The sequence below is a fragment of the Polypterus senegalus genome, chromosome 12, assembly GCF_016835505.1.
Source record: "Polypterus senegalus isolate Bchr_013 chromosome 12, ASM1683550v1, whole genome shotgun sequence".
Taxonomy (NCBI): Eukaryota; Metazoa; Chordata; class Cladistia; order Polypteriformes; family Polypteridae; genus Polypterus; species Polypterus senegalus.
The window spans coordinates 37,050,966-37,072,009 of NC_053165.1; the positions used below are offsets into that span (position 1 = coordinate 37,050,966).

Genomic DNA, 21,044 nt, shown 5'->3' on the forward strand with positions numbered 1-21,044 from the left:
ATTGTTAAGGATTGTATAACATACACTACTTAGAAATGGTTCTGACATAACAGCTAGAATAGTTTAAAAGCAAATTATAAAAAGATTTAATTAAACAACTGACTAAATATGACATGTGACTGATAAGCAAAACACACAGGCCACAGAGAAAAAGTAAAAGCTAAATCATTGTTTGTAGCACACAGATTATGACAAGCACTGAGCTTCGAAAGAAGGGCTTTGTAAATTCAAACATCACTATAATAAAGGTTACATTAGAACAAACAGAATGGGCAGTGAGAATTCAGGTTAAAAGCATGTTACTCATAACATAGACATACTGTATATCTGTTAATGATTTCTACAGTTACAAGGCTTATCACTCAGAAACACTGCTCTGAAGATATGGTATCCTAACAAAAGACATACAAACCCATACATGGCGCATGTTCTTTAATTTGGCACAATAAAGCTGGAAAGTTTTAATGACCTAGCTCATTGTACCTGTAAGTTGATAATCATAACCTGGAAGATGTAAAAAAATTCACTACATAACACGCATGATGTGTTAAAAATAAAATGCTCTGAAGAAAGGGCATTCACCAAGTTATCAAATATGGTAACATTAGAAGTGAACAGGCCCAAAATTAGTGTAATGAATTTTACAGAAGACACAACATCAGTTTTTTAGCAAAAGAAACCCTACAAATCTTTAAAAAAGGAACATCCATCCATTATCCAACCCGCTATATCCTAAGTACAGGGTCACATCTTACTTTTAATATACTATAACAATAAATTAGAAACCGCAATACTTGTATCTGCTGTCACAATCAATGTTTTACTATCACCCCTGCAATTCTGCAAGTTTAAAGTTTAAGCTTAAGCTTGATAAAGGCATTCATTGTTTTGGTGACAAACTGCTTTTCATTTATTTACATATGCCATATGCACTCACATGTGTAAAGAAAAGCAAACAGACACTCAGCAGTATGTAACTAATTAAGTAAGCACATTCCTAAGTAATTACTTAAGTTGCCTGTGATTTTAACCCATTTTTATGCTGCAGGATGTTTGAAGGAATCCAGATACCAAATACAAAGTAAACTAAATGAAAGCTTACAAAGGTCCTAGATCAAAAAACACAAATTCATCAGCAAATGTTGTATAAAAGTGCAGGCCAGCACAGGTGGAAGAGTAACATGGCCTAGAATTCAACAGACTGTTTTGTGCTTTATAGTTAAGACGCACAAGAATCAGCACTATCTTTTAAACTTATGCATTTTAGATGTCCTATAACACATGTCAAATGAATGTCCTGCCTATAAGCATGTAACTCATAGGGAAACCAGTTATAAGTTTATAGTAAAACTGCACCAAGAAAAAGGCCAAGAGGCAAAGTTTTGCAAGAAAAAAGAGAATCATTGTGATTTGGAGCGCACAGTAACACATTTAAGTTTAAAGTCTCCTTGTGGTATAGCTAAAAAGTTTATGCAAGTGCATAACATACATTCATTTCAGTTGTGAACTGAGTTACTACTAGTTGTGTTTGTCTCTGGTCAATTTGTTAAAAATGTGATTGGCACAAGTATTACATGTTTGAAACTATAAAATACCAACATAATGGGTATAATAACTACTCCTTAAAAACATAAAGGGATTGACATTCTCAGGCCCACTTAATGTAATTCAGGGTCATCGGAAATAACTGAAAAAGCACAGCTGAACTGAGCCAGAAGTGTGCTTTGCAAGCTAGTGAATAATCCAAGTGCATTTATGGTGATGGGATACAGCGGGTTAAAGTCTGTTCCATTAATGCATGCTCCAGAATCCCCTGGCAGCAATTCACAAAAGGCCTTAAATACTGATTTGACAGATGAGCTTTTTTTAAGGAGTGGGGAAGAAAAAAAGAAAACAGACACCAAGAACCTATTCTACCAAACCTCAGACCGCACTGCTTCATGAGCAGTAAGATTTAGAAAGATCAATTGCAGCAAAATGGCAATGTTGGCACGAATATTTTTTTCATTTATACTTGTTTCATGGGTATTCTCGAGCACTATAAAGAAAAGCATCTGGAGACCTTCAGACAAAGAAGAATTAACTTCTAAAGTGCTTAGAGAGGATTCCTTAAACACTGGAGAAGCACTTCACAAGCTGAAAAGACAAAAGGTATTAATATTTAACTACATTTGCTGAGAAAAATACTCTGCAATGATTTTAACAGCATGTAACTAGTCATTTCAAAATAGTAACTTGTCTTTGTTTATTTTAATGTAGGATTGTCTATATAGCTTAAGCACTACCACTAAACATTTTATGTGTGTTCTTAGCATCTAAGCATTCCGTAGAAACTTGGAAAAACACATCAAAAGTAAAAAATATATGATTAAAATCAATCATTGTGCATCTCATTGCTCTAAAAGAAACACTCAAAATTATATTCAGACTACAAGTATATGTTTCAAAATACAGTGCAACTTATTGTTTTCAGCTGCATTATTAATTTTCATATATAGTTTAGTGGGCTTAGCAATCTGTTTATTAAGATTTTAATACAGTCTTCAGTAACTCTTTCCTTTTACGTATGTTTTCATATATTGGCCAAGTTCCAAATACATTTCTATTCCTACACAGCTCAGGCTTTGGAAACAATGTATTAAAATGCTCTTAAGACTGAATTCCTCAACCTCCATTAATTTAATTTGCCACGTTGTGGTCCTACATGCAATGGAATGAAATACATCTGTTAGTTCAAGTGCAAAGCATTGGGATTAGCTCTGAGAAGAATTGTATTTTCCACATGCTGTGTATTTACCATATATACAACTCCTGCTCCCTGAATCTATGAAATACAGTACTACATTTTTCCTAAAAGATACAATTACATTAAATATATTAACTACATATTCATTATCAACCATTAGGTTTAATTTGCTGTTGTCTATTTATCATTTCTGTAGGGGTACATTTCCTATATACTTGTATTCTAGGTAATATTGAATGCTGTCTTAAATGGAAAAAAAAACTAAACAGAAAGTTCATACTTTTACAACTTACATTCTTAACATCTATTAAAAACAAAGGGAAAAGCATTTACTCTATTTACACAAATTCTAAGGGAGGGATAATTATCTTTCACCCTCCATAAGTGACAAACTACAGTGCATCCGGAAAGTATTCACAGCGTATCACTTTTTCCACATTTTGTTATGTTACAGCCTTATTCCAAAATGGATTAAATTCATTTTTTTTCCTCAGAATTCTACACACAACACCGCATAATGACAACGTGAAAAAGTTTACTTGAGGTTTTGCAAATTTATTAAAAATAAAAAAACTGAGAAATTACATGTACATAAGTATTCACAGCCTTTGCTCAATACTTTTTCGATGCACCTTTGGCAGCAATTACAGCCTCAAGTCTTTTTGAATATGATGCCATAAGTTTGGCACACCTATCCTTGGCCAGTTTCGTCCATTCCTCTTTGCAGCACCTCTCAAGCTCCATCAGGTTGGATGGGATTCGTCGGTGCACAGCCATTTTAAGATCTCTCCAGAGATATTCAATCGGATTCAAGTCTGGGCTCTGGCTGGGACACTCAAGGACATTCACAGAGTTGTCCTGAAGCCACTCCTTTGATATCTTGGCTGTGTGCTTAGGGTCGTTGACCTGCTGAAAGAAGAACCGTCGCCCCAGTCTGAGGTCAAAAGTGCCCTGGAGCAGGTTTTCATCCAGGATGTCTCTGTACATTGCTACAGTCATCTTTCCCTTTATCCTGACTAGTCTCCCAGTTCCTGCCACTGAAAAACATCCCCACAGCATGATGCTGCCACCACCATGCTTCACTGTAGGGATGGTATTGGCCTGGTGATGAGCGGTGCCTGGTTTCCTCCAAACGTGACGCCTGGCATTTACACCAAAGAGTTCAATCTTTGTCTCATCAGACCAGAGAATTTTGTTTCTCATGGTCTGAGAGTCCTTTAGGTGCCTTTTGGCAAACTCCAGGCGGGCTGCAATGTGCCTTTTACTAAGGAGTGGCTTCCGTCTGGCCACTCTACCATACAGGCCTGATTGGTGGATTACTGCAGAGATGGTTGTCCTTCTGGAAGGTTCTCCTCTCTCCACAGAGGACCTCTGGAGCTCTGACAGAGTGACCATCGGGTTCTTGGTCACCTCCCTGACTAAGGCCCTTCTCCCCCGATCGCTCAGTTTAGATAGCCGGCCAGCTCTAGAAGGAGTCCTGGTGGTTTTGAACTTCTTTGACTTACGGACGATGGAGGCCACTGTGCTCATTGGGACTTTTCTGTAACCTTCCCCAGATTTGTGCCTCGAGACAATCCTGTCTCGGAGGTCTACAGACAATTCCTTTGACTTCATGCTTGGTTTGTGCTCTGACATGAACTGTCAACTGTGGGACCTGATATAAACAGGTGTGTGCCTTTCCAAATCATGTCCAATCCACTGAACTTACCACAGGTGGACTCCAATTAAGCTGCAGAAACATCTCAAGGATGATCAGGGGAAACAGGATGCACCTGAGCTCAATTTTGAGCTTCATGGCAAAGGCTGTGAATACTTATGTACATGTGCTTTCTCAATTTTTTATTTTTAATAAATTTGCAAAAACCTCAAGTAAACCTTTTTCATGTTGTCATTATGGGGTGTTGTGTGCAGAATTCTGAGGAAAAAAATGAATTTAATCCATTTTGGAATAAGGCTGTAACATAGCAAAATGTGGAAACAGTGATGCGCTGTGAATACTTTCCGGATGCACTGTATATCACCAGAAACAAAAGAAAGATTCAAAATATTTTCTATAAGGTCTAACAAAATGAGACAAACATACAGTATAGCTGTCAACACAAAGATTCTTTGGGCTTCCAACTTAAGATTTCTGTCAGGTTATATTTTCAAATTAGAGCACAGAAAACTATCAATAAGGAAATCTCCAGAGATTTCACAAAACACTGAAGTAGCTTTTAGTCCAGTCTTTCTGTTGTTACATGACTCAAGTTATAAGGAAATTTATACTGTACCATCAAAACAGACTAACATGGAACAATAAAATACATTATGTTTGTTCTCTCAACAGAAAGCAGTGAATGAATCAATAGATACTGGAGGTGCAGCACGTGGCCCAGGAACAGAACCAGGTAAATAAGACTATTATATTCAGATGTTGCATGTCCCACTTTTCTCTTTCAACATTCTCTTATGGAAAAAAGGCAACCTTATCTGCATACATTCCTTTACCTACCTTTTTAGGTCAGTTTTTCATGTTACATTGGTGCAAATGTGGCCAAAAGGCATATACTGAGTGGAAATGACACTTTTTCACACATAGTTTGAAAGTAAACACAAGAAGTAACCATTATACCAGTACACTGACTTATAAATATTTAAAATTTGTTATTCAATATGAAGTATCCTTTACGAATTTTATTATGTGATCGGAGTGCATTCAAGGCAAGCTCAACTCTTTAAACAGATACTCTAAGATGTACCACACTCTCTGCCTGCTGAGTTTAGGGAACTGCTCATTTTATAAATCTGTAAAAAAGTGTATTAAAGTGTAGTGATGTGAGACTGATCTTGGCTCTTCGAGACATTATGAATAAATCAAATTGGTGATTCTTTGGCAAATTTCACAATACAGAAGGCCGAAAAATTATGTAGATTAAAACCACATGATTTTAGTGGTATATAGAATCACCTAGTGTTCTACTATCACATTATATGTGAGCTTACAGCTACATACTCACTTGATAGGCATCTGTATTACAAAAATACACCATACAAAAAAAACAGCACAGCTCTCTAAAGAACTACACAGAGCAACTGACCTTGGTGTTGTGCATACACCTTGACGTGTGTATCTGTTAATTAGATAATAAATTATCTAACACAGTGGCACAGAGGTAAGAGCTGTTCCCTCTGAACTCCAGGGACCTAAGCCTAAATGCGTGCCTGTCTACTAGTGCATAATGAACATTCCCTCTGTGTTTGTCTGGGTTACATCAAAGTCATTCCAATAAAATTACATTCTAGGTTGATTATGGAATCTGAATTGTTCTGGATCAGGTGAAGGCATGGCTGTGAATATTCGTGTGCTTAGTGATGGACTGCCATGCCATCCAGGGTTGGTTTCTGCCTTATTTTTCTGATATGTCTTACACAAACCAGTAATGGAAAAAGCGCAGAAAAAAAGAACACACAGATGCATGAATAGATTTGCTATTTTAATATTTAATATTAAATATTTAATATTGTGATAAAACAAAGCTATAAACACTGCGATTTTGTGACAATGCTTTTCACTCTTTCAGAATTACCAACTTGCCTTCTGTGTGTATGCTTGAGTGGATCAGTGTACTGTGAAGAGGTTTCACCATCTATTGACAGAGTTCCAGCACTGCCAAAGGAGACAGCCTATTTATATGCCAGATTTAACAAGATAAAAAAAATTGAAGTAAAAGACTTCAGTGATATTCGTAAGTAAAGTCTTGCAGGGAATGTATAGTAGTGTTATTGTTTGTGACATCGTTGTGCATTTCTCATAATAAAGTTATATACAATTTTTGTATATATCAGCAAAATTAACACATAACCAAAAATTTGATTTAAACAAACTAATGAATTTAACTCCATACTGTTTAATTTTTCTGAGGACAATAATGTTAGTCTAGAGGTCTCAAGACTTCTGGGTCAGAATCCCATTTACTCATGTATGTTTGGGTTTTAATCTGTGTGCTGTGCTTTACTTAGCTCCCAAAAGATGTGCATATTAGGTTGACTGGAAATTCCAAATTGAACCAGTAATATTAAGTATGGCAACACATATGGATATCTTAAAGCTGAATATATGTGGTACGTCCAATAAAAATTGAATAAAAATATTTTCTAAAGATTCTTATTTCAATAAACAGCAAGGACACAATCTGTAAGTTTCTAATCTGGAAACTCCAAGGGAGAAATGTCACTCTTAGATAGTGGTACTCTATCTTCACATTCATGCATCAGTGTTACACACAGGGCACCGGCACTTATGTATATCCACTTCAAGAACCTGTTTAGCATATACATACACATCTGTGGACTTTAAAGGGAGACAACATAAAACTAACAAAAAACCTGAAAATACCGTAGTTGAGTGAACGGTGCAAACACATTAAAACTGAAAACATCTAATAATAATATATACTCAGCGTTCATATTATTCTTACAAACTACCCATTTCAATTCAAAAGAATACACTTTTCTGTAAAATTGAGTTTTGCAATGACCATCAACAAAAATCAAGTCATTAGGAATTACAGGAAAAAAAAACAGGAATTGGTGTAATAAAGGAATGTTTTACTTGTGGACAATTATGTATAGCATGTTCAAAAGTAAGCAAGTATGTTTTATTTTATAAGTACCAAAACAATATGTACCTCCACGGTTCATTGGGGTTATATTCCTGGATGAAAACACTTATGTAAAATAAATAATTTATTTGCTTACTTGTAATATGACTCAAACATTCATATAGGCTTCAATTTATATATACAGCTGTTAAAAGTTTTTTGTTTTTTTTTAAACGCTTTAAGGCAGCAACGTATAGTACCTTTATTATACTTTATAATCTACATCATGTTTCACTGAAGGATGTAGCTGATCTAGAACAGTGGAATACAGGACTGATATAAGAAAAACAGTATTTGACACTTTAAGAAATTCATTAGTAATAAAAACTCATATACAGTATATGGAAATTTCCGCATATTGCACAGTACATTTATATAGGGAAATTATATCTTGTATTTTATTTCCATGTCACTCTATGTTACTCTTCAGTTATATCATATTTATAGTTTACAGGTCGCAATGCTTATGAAGAGAATCAACTTTATAAGAAATTATGTATGAAAGATATACTGGGGCTAATGTGACCAAGCTACTTAGTAATGTCACTGAGGAGCAAGTGTCAGTCACTGACAATGCAGCGAAAATGCATGTTGCAGCTCAGGTGATCTGCTTCCTCACGTTAAATGCTACACACACATATTAAACTTGCAAATTCAGTGCAAACAAACTACCAGCTGTTGCATGGCTACTAGGAAGAATAAGATGTATCAATGGCTTCTCCAGAGAGGCACCCAAGGCCTTTAAAGCTTTCAAGTAAAGGATGGATGGATAGATACTTTATTAATCCCAAGGGGAAATTCAAAAACTCCAGCAATAGCATACTTATAAAAATAAACAATAATAAATTAAAGAGTGATAAAAATGTGGGTAAAACAGACAATAACTTTGTATAATGTTAATGTTTACCTCCCTGGGTGGAACTGAAAAGTCGCATAGTGTGCAACGATCTCCTCAGTCTGTCAGGAGAGCAGGACAGTGACAGCTGTCTGTCACTGAAGCTGCTGCTCTGTCTGGAGATTCTCCATGATTGACAGGAGCCTGCTCAGTGCCTGTCGCTCTGCCATGGATGTCAAACTGTCCAGCTCCATGCCTAAAATAGAGCCTGCCTTCCTCACCAGATTGTCCAGACGTGAGGCGTCCTTCTTCTTTATGCTGCCTCCCCAGCACACCACCGCATAAAAGAGGGCACTCACCACAACTGTCTGATAGAACATCTGCAGCGTCTTATTGCAGATGTTGAAGGACGCCAGTCTTCTAAGGAAGTGTAGTCGGCTCTGTCCTATCTTGCATAGAACATCAGTATTGGCAGTCCAGTGCAATCTATCATCCAGCTGCACTCTCAGGTATTCATAGGTCTGTACCCTCTGCACACAGTCGCCTATGATAATCACGGGGTTCAAGAGGGGCCTGGGTCTCCTAAAATCCACCACCAGCTCCTTGGTTTTGCTGGTGTTCAGATGTAAGTGGTGTGAGTTGTACCATTTAACAAAGTCCTTGATTAGCTTCCTATACTCCTCCTACTGCCCACTTCTGATTCAGCCCACAATAGCAGTGTCATTAGCAAACTTTTGCACGTGGCAGGAGCTGTATTGGAAGTCCGATGTATATAGGCTGAACAGGACCAGAGCAAGTATAGTTATAAAATTTTTATTCCATACATTTCTATTGTTGTTGATACAGTTATGAAGTTTTCTTGTTAACTCAATAAAACACTTTCATTTAAAGTATACTAGCCAACCCGCGGCGTACCATACGCCGCATAATCAGGCCGGTTTTTTAATAATTTTTAAGCACTGGGAGAAAATTAACATTTGAAAAATTGGTAATGTAATAAATCAGCAAGAAAAGCAACATTGTAACAATGCACGGAACGAACCAACACACAATCGTCCGTGCAGCGCTCAGGCGCAGAGGGTGGAATGGGAGGAGAGGAGAAGGATGTCCACTCCGTTCCCTCTGTCATGCTAGTCTGCTGATTTCTCGTCCAGTATGCACTGCCTGCTCATGTGCCCACCTCCAACTCGTCACTCAAGTCGTTGTCGTCTTTGTACAGTCCAGATGCACCTGTGACTCACATAGACTTTTCATTGCTCAATGTGGTTTTGGCTGCCTTTCTATATATAATCCACCAAGACACCTGACCACGGTAGCAGCCAGGTGGGAGGGGGGTGTGTACAAAGTGCAGGAGCATCTAAGAAGACGCATGTTTGTCGCGGATGCAAATTTCTGTATATAGCGTGTAAAACAGTTTACTATGGTGCACGCGGTCGTGCGTTGTAACCGAAAACTCGGTTTTTAAAGACTGCTCACTTAATTGTGTATACGACTGTAGGTGAATGAAAAGATGTAACTCTGGAGAGGGCAACATACAATACAGCATTTTACACGCTGCATACAGCGATTCACATTCGCGATAAATTGTTTTACACGCTGCATACAGCGATTTACATCCGTGACAAACATGCCTCTTCTTAGATAGTCTTGTCGTGTCCACCCTCGTTCTCGAAGCATACACACCGCCTGGTCATGTGGTGCCTCTGTGTGAACCGGTCAGGCACAGAAAAGGTCAGCTGCTGAGAGAGCTCTCGACTGTTGCAGGGCCTGCATTGGTGAAGCAGGTGAGACGGTAATGAAACAGAGGCACAGGGCTTATTGGTTTTTAAAGACTGCTTCCTTCATTGGGTTTTAACCAATGCACGGAACGAACCAACACACAATCGTCCATGCGGTGCTCAGGCGTGGAGGGTGGAACGGGAGGAGAGGAGAAGTAGGCAACAGTAAGCTTTTACATTTTTTGATATATGTAAGTTGAAATGCTGTATATATCTTCAAAGTCAGAAAACAATGGAACTGGAGACATTTTGCTTCATACAAATAGTTATGTTTCTTCGTTACAATATCTTTTTAAAAACTAGGGGGCTTCGCTCTGCAACCACCTCAGCCTGCGCTATCCACTTCACATCTCTGCCGGTCACGTATTGATTTTCATTTACTCCTCTTCATTGGGAAGAAACACTACTTTTCCCTGATGGCAACAGAAATTAGACTATCTACAAGTCTCCGACTTAAAGTTTAAAAATTAAACAATTTATTCAATTTCTTTTTGCTATTCCGTTATTTCCCTGAGTAATAATTTCCATTTGTTTGCACTAAAGCGATCTTTACTATCATTTTTTAGAGACTTTCAAATTTTAGTACTTTCATTATCTCTAACCTGCTCTGCATGTGTATCACGCCAACGTTTTTGAATTCGTTACGACATTCTACTTTGTCATCTACTCTTTGCCTTTTATTTCCGGCCCCGGGCCTGGTTAAATCTCTTGGCACAAAGTCTCGTCTTGCAGGGCGTGTTAGTATCTCTTTGAAAAAGTAATGTCTCATCTTGTCCCACGATTTTTTTTATTATAATAGAGAGAATTGTCCATAACCATTGATTTCTGTAGAAATAGGATTTTGAAAACCAGTTACGTAACAAGTGTGAAAGCTTTCTTTAGTAGGCTGTATGTGTACAAGGCAGTATTGAGTCACAGTATATTATTTGTCTTTATATAATTTTATTTCATTTTCATACAGGTGTTTTGAAAGATAACAATTAAGTGTATTTAGGTTTGCTTGTTTTTGTTCAATGGAGAACCAAAGCAATTGGGAAGAACAGCTCTTTGAATATTTATTTTTATTGTTAATATTTTTTCTATTTTGCCTAGACTATACAGTACACATTTTTAAAAATGATTTGTCTTTTTAATGATATGATTTCTAAGTAAGTTCTTATTTTGCACAATAAAAATATTTTGAATATAACTTAATTAGACCTACTGATGCAAATACTTCTTTAAAAAATAAATAAAACCTAATTAACTCTAACACTCTGCCCCTCCTTTCAATTTACTGTCTGTTCATGTGCTCAGGGTGATTTTTATTTATAACACAAATTATGTTATTTGTTCAGTGTTTTCTTGTAGTATTTGTATTTTTGCATTTTATTGTGATGTATTATCTGTTATTCTAATTCAAAGCTTTAAGTTTACTGCATTTATTTAGTATTTTATTCTGATATTATGTTGTATTCAATGTTGTGTATTTGATCTTTTTTATGCCATTTTCTTGTTGTTCATTTTGAAATTCTGTGAAGCGCTTTAAGCATGAGAAAGGTGCTATATAAATGTATTATTAGTTTAGTTGATTTAAAGTGTAGTTTAAAAGGTCCTTAAAAAGAAACATCACAGTAGAGCTATTGGCAGTTTATAAAACTGGGCCAACAGAAACTGGAATCAGTATAAAAAGTATATTCACAAAGATTACACCATAATATATACCATAACTGTGATAATTTTAAACTATATGGTGATATCCTTTTTTCTATCCCACCAACCTCTACTAGATTGTTTAATTGTGGCCAAAAATGTAACCTAAGCTGTGAAGCAGCAGTGCTAACCACTGTTCCACCGTGCTTTCTGGAGATAAAATTCATGCTCTGAGTCCACAGCACACCAAAACCTTTATCTTTCTCAGCAGCTCTCAAGTTTCTACAACTATGACTAGCACACACCAATGGAGCCTGTTATGCAAGGGATCAGTGTTTTGTATCTGCACAACACAGCAAGGAACATAACATGCTTAATCTAGCACAGAAGACACAATGTGCAATGAATTTATACATAAAAACAACAAAAAAAAAAATCACAATTTTCATTATGTTCAACTAATGTACCCCTCAAATGAAAATAATGTAAATACATACATATATATATATATACATACACACACACACATGCATACATATATTATATATATATATGTATGTATTTTCATTATTTTCATATATATATTATTTTCATATATATATATTATTTTTTATATATATATATATATATATATATATATATATATATATATATTAACACATGCAAAGTGCGAATCTGGCTGGAGTACCATTCGGGTGCTGACATCACACATACTTATAAATTACCTATAAGTTATAACACATGATGCAGTTCTACACAAAGTGTGCCATTTGTTTGACAACAAAGCTGTCAGTATACAAAAGGTATAGCCAGCATCACGTTTACGTGGGCAAAGGAGACCCGTGACATGAAATATTGTGGACGGAGTGATAAGCGAATGATTGCAGCTCACTTAGAATGTTTTCACAGACATAACATACATGGCAAAAGATATATAAATATAGGGAACTGCGAGCTGCAGAAAAGAGACATTGATTCACATCTGGATACTTTTAGTGCTTCTAGTGTTAAATTATTTTCTCTCTCTATTTGTCATGGTGCACAGTTTGAGAACCACTTGGAGTGAGAGCTCAATCCGGCATTGGCAGCTACAGCTCTGTGAGGCCACACTTTCCTTGCAAAGCATCATGGGGTGCTGGGAAAAAAAAATTCCCTATGCCAGCTGCATGGTGTATTTCGTTGAAAAATTTAGTAAACAAGATCCCCCACAAATTCAACAAATTCACTACAAAAAATGCTTTGGCAAATGTAACAAATCAACACTATTAAGGACAAAGCACACATAAAACTAAAATGCATTATTTTATGGCTGTAAATGTAATCTACAATATTGTGTTTCCTTCTACAGCTACATTAAAGAGAATTGATCTTAGTGGAAACTTGATAGAAGAAATAGAAGATGGTGCATTCTCAAAGCTTCCCCTACTTGAAGAATTATCCTTGGCTGAAAACAGACTGGTCAAGATCCCTGCTCTGCCAGCAAAGTTGACCTCTCTTAACATGAATCATAACAGGATTAAAAATAAGGGCATCAAAGCAAATGTTTTCAAGGTATATATTTCACTGAATTAACAGGTGAACACACATGTTTCTCTTTACTTACTGTTCTACCACAAAACAATTCTTAATATTTTCTACGAGTGTACTGGCATTATTAGGCTTTTAGGGAAATAGTAGAAGTATTGAGGGTTTTAAGTCATTAAAACATCTGCTATGCATTTTATTCAATTGCAAACACTATTCAGAATTAACAGATATTAAAAGCTACAAGTTAAAGTTAATTAAAAATATATGCTAGTAATGAAATATGCAAAGATATTGCAATGCTATCACTTTATTTGCCATACAGTAAACAATTTCTTGCATTAGGAATTTGCCATTTTCCGCATACCCCAACTTACTCTCCAGAAACAAATAGAGAGGAAGAAAGAAACTTGGGGTCAAAGCACAGGGTCGGCTATTGAGCTATTGTACAGCACCCAAGGAGCAATTGCAGATTATAGGCCTTGCGTAAGGGCCCGGCAGAGAAGCACTCATTCTACCACTGCTGGGATTCAAACTTAATGAAAAAGATTCACAAAACTTGGTTTTATTAAAAAAATATGAATATACTGTATAATTTTAAGCTTTCATGCGATAAAATTCTACTTCATGCCAGGCTAATAGAATTCTTATTTTGTTAATTCTCTCTACAAATATTTTATGCCTACAGTGTCGATAGTACAAATTCATATTTGAACTTTGAAATTGCGCAATATAAAACACCTCTCTTAGAAACTCACTATAATGTACATATATTGATGTATGGACATAATAACTTTCTTTTTCCATTGCAGAAACTGAACAACCTCTCATACCTTTATTTAGCCAACAATGAACTTGAAAGTGTACCCTCTTTTCTTCCGGAAACCCTACGCATTCTACATTTTCAGGTTAGTAATGACAAAACCTTCTTCTCCATTCCTCATAACACATTTAACCAAAATGATTTAACTAAAGCCTAGAGAACATTTCACTATATATTTAAAAGTGCAAATCAGTCTTATTAGGAACACCCATAATATGTCAACTTCTGACATTGTAATCTGTAAATCATCAACTATTCATAATGAAAGTCATACTACTGGAACGTTAACTCAATGGGCCAAAAAACACTCCTTGGAAATAAAATATTGAAAACCTTAAACTTTTTTCTAATTCTGTTGCCCAAACAGTTGTAATGCTAACACATACTGAATAAAGCAATTCTTTACTGCTTACAAATAGCAAATGCCACCTTGTAATATCATGATCTTTCCTTTCTTATTTCAGAACAACAACATAACTGCAGTCTCTGATGAAACTTTCTGCAAATCTAACACCACCCATTACATTCGAGACAAACTGGATGAGATCAGGTTAGAAGGAAATCCAGTCCTATTGGCCAAGTACCCTAACAGCTTCACCTGCCTGAAAAATCTGCCGATTGGGAGATATATCTGAACCAGACAAAACACATGCATTTGATGTTTTAGCTTTTGATGTACACTATGATGCATTAAAAACAAAAGTAGAGAGGAAAATTAAATCAGCAACATGCTCTTTAAAAAGTTTATATTTCCTTACTCCATTTTGAGGTTCTGTATGTATAATGTGTTTTGACTGCTGATCAGAGCCACTTTAGTTGAGTGCCAAACAAACTCGTGATCACTTTTTATATAATTTTAGATGTAATTCTTGAGAGAGGAACTGAAATAAACACCAGTGACTCTTGTTTAACTGTAATTACTGGTAATTATGGTTATTAGTATATAATTTCTAAACCCTATTTATCGACATATGCCTGGAAACTAGGATAGCAAATAATGTTATTCCTTTTGAGCAAGAAACTAAAAGTTGCAATGAAGCTTTCTAAGAACCTGTATTTCTATGGAAAAACCATTTCTACCAAGCCTGATACATTTACATTTAATAAATTCAAATACAAAATACCACAGAAATGGCCATTCCAAGAAAACATAACAGGATACATAGACTTGTTTTACAAAAGGAAAATGAAACATATTTGCTTAACGCTGCACACAGAATAAAACAGTCGATCTGAAGACAGCATTTGTAAGGTTAAATATCATCCCACCATTAAGAGACAATTTTGCTAAAGTGAAACAAGAAATGTTCAGCTTAATCAGTATGTCTGTATAAGGGCTCTCTGCATGAAGTCTTCAAAATAGTTTACACTGCTTATGACATCATAAATATTGTATTTAAATTAATTTAGCATTTAACTACAACATATAATGCTAGGTTGTTAGTGATTTTCAGCTGTAGTTTTGGTTGTTACTAACATTTGTTAAAAATACATCTTTAAATAAATAAATATTTTTAAAAGGTTTGTTTATGAGGAATTTTAAAAACACTAAATGTGCAAGAAAAATGTCACGACTGAAGAAAATCATCCAGTCCAGAAACAATGCTTCCTACCATGCTGTGTTATGTGTATAAAGAGGTAACAGACTATGAATTATAATTTCTTCCAGGGATATTTTCATTATAAAATACACGTAAATAGGAATAGATCTATAACTGTATTAAAGGCTGGGTTTACAACTGCAGTATACCAGCAACACAGAACCATTCTGAAGCCTTCAGCTCCAAGGTGTATGTGCAGTAAATTGTGTATGTCTGTATTTGGTGGGGTTCTGAGATTGCTGCTAGCTGGTATTTAAGGAGTAATGCAACTTGATCAGGTTCTTCCTGGAGAAGCCCTTTGTGAAACATTATTTGTTGACAAAACTAGTCAAAATTGTTATTGGATTACTCCATGGTGACCTGTCCTGACTCTTTTTTTTGTCTTATTCCATATTATTGCCTCTGTGTTCCCTGGCAAACCTTTGCTAGCAGGGAAAAAAAATACAATATTATTGAAATAAATAAGGTCTGTGTTCTGCTTTTGCATATGATAACGCTGTGAACTAAGCCTATAACAGTGATTCAATAATCATATATTAAATATATGTATTTATCTGAATATATTTTGAAAGTAAGTTAAACATTTTGGAAGGTACATGTAAGCACTTGTATAAGGCATGACCACCTTGCAAAGAAACTATTAACCAGCCGTTTCTGCTAAACATTATTTATTTATAACTTTCACACTTTCTTCAGGACATGGTACTAACATTAAACTAGCAAAAAGTATGCATTTTCTTTCTTAATATGTGATGTAAATTAACCATAAGAAAACAAAATCCTGTCATACTCTACCTGTTCTCCTGTTTAAAGAGATTTACTTATTTATTGTAATCTCTATTTTTGTTCACTTATTTTTTAACCTTCTCAGAACAGGTAAACATTTCACAAGAGTAAACATTCACTAATTAAGGCAGGAACAAAAGCAGTAAATTTAAATGTGTGAAGTTAACACTGCAGCGCTTGGTAAATATAAGCAAATATAGTAAGCACTTCTTTAAAAGGCAAAACATCATGGAATTCTAAGGATTTCTACCCAACTGCTCTAAACATGTCAACACGCTACCATATTTGTTTTTCCTTTCCACCAGGCTGACAAAGACTCAGATTTCTTTTAATTCAATTGTATTTTTAGACAGCAGATTGTATTCATAAATGTGCAGGAAAGAAAGTCAAAATAAAAAAAGAAAACATAAAATCAGCTATTGAAAACAAGTAGAAATGTAAAACCATTTGAAAATAAATCCACTTACAAGGAATTGTACGTAAACATAAATAAAATATATGTTACCGTCAATGTGTGAAATTAGGTATTGTATAGAATACCTACGAAATCTTTGTAATGCCAAAAACGGGAAGTCAGAATATGAAATGATTAAAATTTCAGACATTTTCTAGGCATTCCATGCAATGCCAAAAGGCAAGCCAGCAAGTCATTCTGTATAATGGCTAGGTAGAATATACAATGTGTAGGGAAAGTATATAGCATATTAAAATAATACAGGCAATTAATGCATTGCCTAAAAACGTCATAGTCATTTTGTACAATACCTGCTTTTCACACATTGCCGGTAACTTATACTGTACATTATGTTCCCTTACTGGAAAATGACCTGCCTGTCACTTTGATATGAAATCATGCTGTTGGCAGTCAACAAGCAAGAAAACGTTGACATGCATGTATTAAAAAATGAAACTTTCCTAGCAAGCAACTCTGTGACTTAGAGCCAGACCTATGCTTTTTTGTACGTTGAAAGACTGGGGGTTTCAGAGGTTAGAATGGATAACAACCTGTGCAAAACTTTGATATACAAGTAGTATCTCAAACACTCATCTGTAAATGTTCAAAGTGCAATTTGAGGGTTAAACTTCTCTTTTTGACTAGATCAACATTACCCTTAAAATAAAGATAGTCTTAGTTATCGAATGAAAACCTCATGCATTCTCAGAGCAGAATACAGGTAAAATTCCATTACAATGATTATCTTTACAACTAAATTTTCATTACAACGAAGTATTTTTAATGTCCTGACAGCTTCCCCATATGACACGAGTCTATAGAAATCTCGTTACTACGAAGTACATTCAGCAGATACTTTCATTACCACAAAGTGCACAAAAGACCTTGAAATGCCTGCATGAATCATCCAAAGAGCAGTTAGTTCTGTGGCCGCAGCTCAGTCGTGCACAACGATCCCCAAACAGAAACACTGTAATTATTTTTCTTTCTTTGAACTTTCCTCATACTGTTTTGTTTTTTTTTTTTGCCATTTTTGTTTTCTGCGGTTTTCAGTGACACCTTTTGCTTACTGCTCACCGCTATGCTGCGTCTCTTCACCAAAGTAAACAGAAAAGATCTTGATGGGTGATGCAAGGTTAGGAGCACGTACATTGTAAATGCAGATACAGGAATACTTGGTCACTGACCTGGCCACGACCCTACCTGACTGTTGTGTCTGTGTATAGCAGTGTGGCAGATCATGCTACAATAAATAACTGTGCCGTTCCTGTTTCAAGCAAAATAAAGCTGGCGTTACTAAAGTACTGAGACTAAGCCTCGTGTTTTGCAGTGCAAGACAAGGACTTAAAGAGTGACCTCCGATCTTTTATGATTTGCTTCAGTGGCACTTCACTGAAGTGCTGTTAGCCTGCTGTTGCCCTGCCCCGAAAACAGACAAACAATCTTCTACAGACGCTGTAATAACGCTTCGGGACGCACTTCAGCGTGTCATTCCTATTGGGTGAGGGGGATCCCAAAAGTGTTCAGAAACCTCACAATATGAAGAAGAAGAAAAGGATGATTTGGCTTCTGATTGATAACTGTGCTACACACAATATGCTTCTACATTTAGATTATGTTAGTGTTGAATTCCTCCCATCCAATTGCACAGAAGTGCTTCAGCTATTGGATTTGGGCATAATTTGCACACTGAAAGTGTATTATGGCAAGGAAATGCTGAGAAAAATTCTCATCGGCAAAACTTGTAGGCAGGAGGAGATTAAAATTAACTTGATTATTGCAAACGCCTGGACGCAAATTGAAGAAAGCACTATAGTAACAAATGCAGAATCTCATTACAACGAAATATTTTTTAGGTCCCTGGGAGTTTGTGATAACGGAATTTTACCTGTATCACCAGTTGTTTTTGCAAGCTGTGGAGACGATGTAAAAATGTTGAAAATCATTCAGTAAAATTGTTAACTTCAAGTATAACTAGACTAGCAAAATACCCATGCTTCGCAGTGGAGAAGTAGTGGGTTAAAGTAGTAATGAAAAAGAAAAGGAAACATTTTGAAAATAACGTAACATGATTGTCAATGTAATTGTTTTGTCACTGTTATGAGTGTTGCTGTCATATTATATATATATCTCTATATCTCTATATATATCTATATTTATATCTATATCTATATCTATATATATATATATATATATATATATACACACATACATACACACACACATTATATCTTCTGTATATCTACAGTATATTTAAATATACATACAGTATATCTATATATTTATTTATTATATATATATATATATATATATATATCTACACACACACACACATTATATATATATATATACCCTTAGGGGTGCGAGCAGCTGTTGCTGGGGTTGCCAGAATCTATCGAGGAAGAAAAATGAAAAACATTATTTGTTCAAAATTTTTATTTATCTATCCATTCCTAAATAATTAAATGGGCAGGCTATTTCGTATCAGTGCAATACACTGCTTGTTAAAATGGATGACTCCTGCTCTTATGTGCAGGGTATTATGAACTATCGTATCTGTTCAAGTTCTATTTAAATTTTAAATATAAATAATTTTTATTCAGTCGACAGAAATATGTTTGGTAGGAATGTAAGTTAAATTTAGTCATCATTGCATACATTTTTCTTCACCATAGAAATTTAAAGACTAAATTCAACTTACATTCCTACCAAAGATATTTCTGTTGACTAAATAGAACCTACTTATATCCAAATAGAACTTGAAAAGATATATTTTTTCGAATCTGATTACGCATTGTAGAGCAACTTGACACGCACCACATCGAGCCTGCAAACTATTGAGCGGTCGCCTGCCTGCCTCAATAAGTGACCCTCACTTCGCTCTTACTTTTTTAACGTTCATTTAATCATGGGTAGTCGCGAAAAAATTAGAAAAATGGAAGGAGGATTACACTGAGTAGGGCTTTACCAAAACAATTATTGATGGCGAATAAAGTATCCATTATTTATAAAGCTTCAATTGATGATCTGTTTTTCTGCGTTAACCTCATATTTTTTCATAATTCTTCTCAAACTAAGAGGGTGCAAGGGTAAAATGAATCGGGAAGCGCTGATTTATATATATTGAATCTATTGAAAAAGTTTTACTGTCAAATAATTCAAACAATACGTGGCACATGTTTTGCACCTATGCTGGGCTCATCAGGCGTACAAACTCACTGCACCCCATGTCGGGAATCAAACCTCAGCGCTAGAGGCGAAGCCTCTGGTGTTGTGCCACGGCGTGTGGTTCGTTTATTTGACAGTATGTAGATCGGGACATATATATATATACTGTATATATATAGAGATAGAGAGTTGGCCGTAGTAGACGATCTTTGCGGTGCGTTCAGTGGCCTCATAGAGTTCTTCATATCGGCTTGTATCCAATCAATGGGTCTGAATACGGTGATGTTGCCACACGCCTGCTAGAGGGCCCGACTGACACCAACTCAAAATCTGATTGGTTGAAGCAACAGGTTAATCGACATTTATTCTGTGTTAGAGTGCCTCCACAACGGATTGTGAAAGCCTCTCTGCCTGGCAACAAATGATGGCTGAAATGTGATTGATTACATGCTTTAATACGAAACTCCGCCTCCCACAGCTATCGAGCTGCAGTCTATTACAGTACAGTATATGGACGAAAATACATTCCAGTTATGACCATTACACGTAAAATTTCGACATGAAACCTGCCCAACTTTTGTAAGTAAGCTGTAAGGAATGAGCCTGCCAAATTTTTAGTGATGAATGAGTGAGTGAGTGAGTGAGTCAGTCAGTCAGTGAGGGCTTTGCCTTTTATTAGTATACTAGCAAAATACCCGTGCTTTGCAGCGGAGTAGTGTGTTAAAGAAGTTATGAAAAAGAAAAGTAAACATTAAAAAAAAAAAAATAACATGATTGTCAATGTAAGTGTTTTATCACTGTTATGAGTGTTGCTGTCATATATATATATATATATATATATATAGCAAAATACCCGCGCTTTGCAGCAATGTTGTGTGTTAAAGAAGCTATGAAAAAGAAAAGGAAACATTTTAAAAATAACGTAACATGATTGTCAAAGTCATTGTTTTGTGTATTTGGCGGTAGCGTCACAAAGTTTTTTTCGTCTAGCTGCATCAGTTAATGTACCACAACATCTGACAGGCCTGCTTTTTACTGTTTACTCACAGCTTGG

General features: G+C 35.7%; 2 protein-coding genes across 2 annotated transcripts in view; one reads left to right on the forward strand and one right to left on the reverse strand.

Annotated features, from left to right (window-relative positions):
- Nucleotides 1–21,044, reverse strand: part of LOC120540257 (centromere protein P) — a 337,335-nt gene that overhangs the window by 225,456 nt on the left and 90,835 nt on the right. The gene's annotated exons all lie outside the window — the stretch shown is intronic.
- ogna (osteoglycin, paralog a) lies at nt 1,837–15,505 on the forward strand. The gene is made up of 6 exons (XM_039770861.1): nt 1,837–2,151; nt 5,076–5,136; nt 6,310–6,474; nt 12,983–13,185; nt 13,971–14,066; nt 14,446–15,505. Exons 1-6 carry the CDS (start codon nt 1,978–1,980, stop codon nt 14,614–14,616), a joined length of 870 nt encoding a protein of 289 aa, XP_039626795.1. The 5' UTR covers nt 1,837–1,977; the 3' UTR covers nt 14,617–15,505.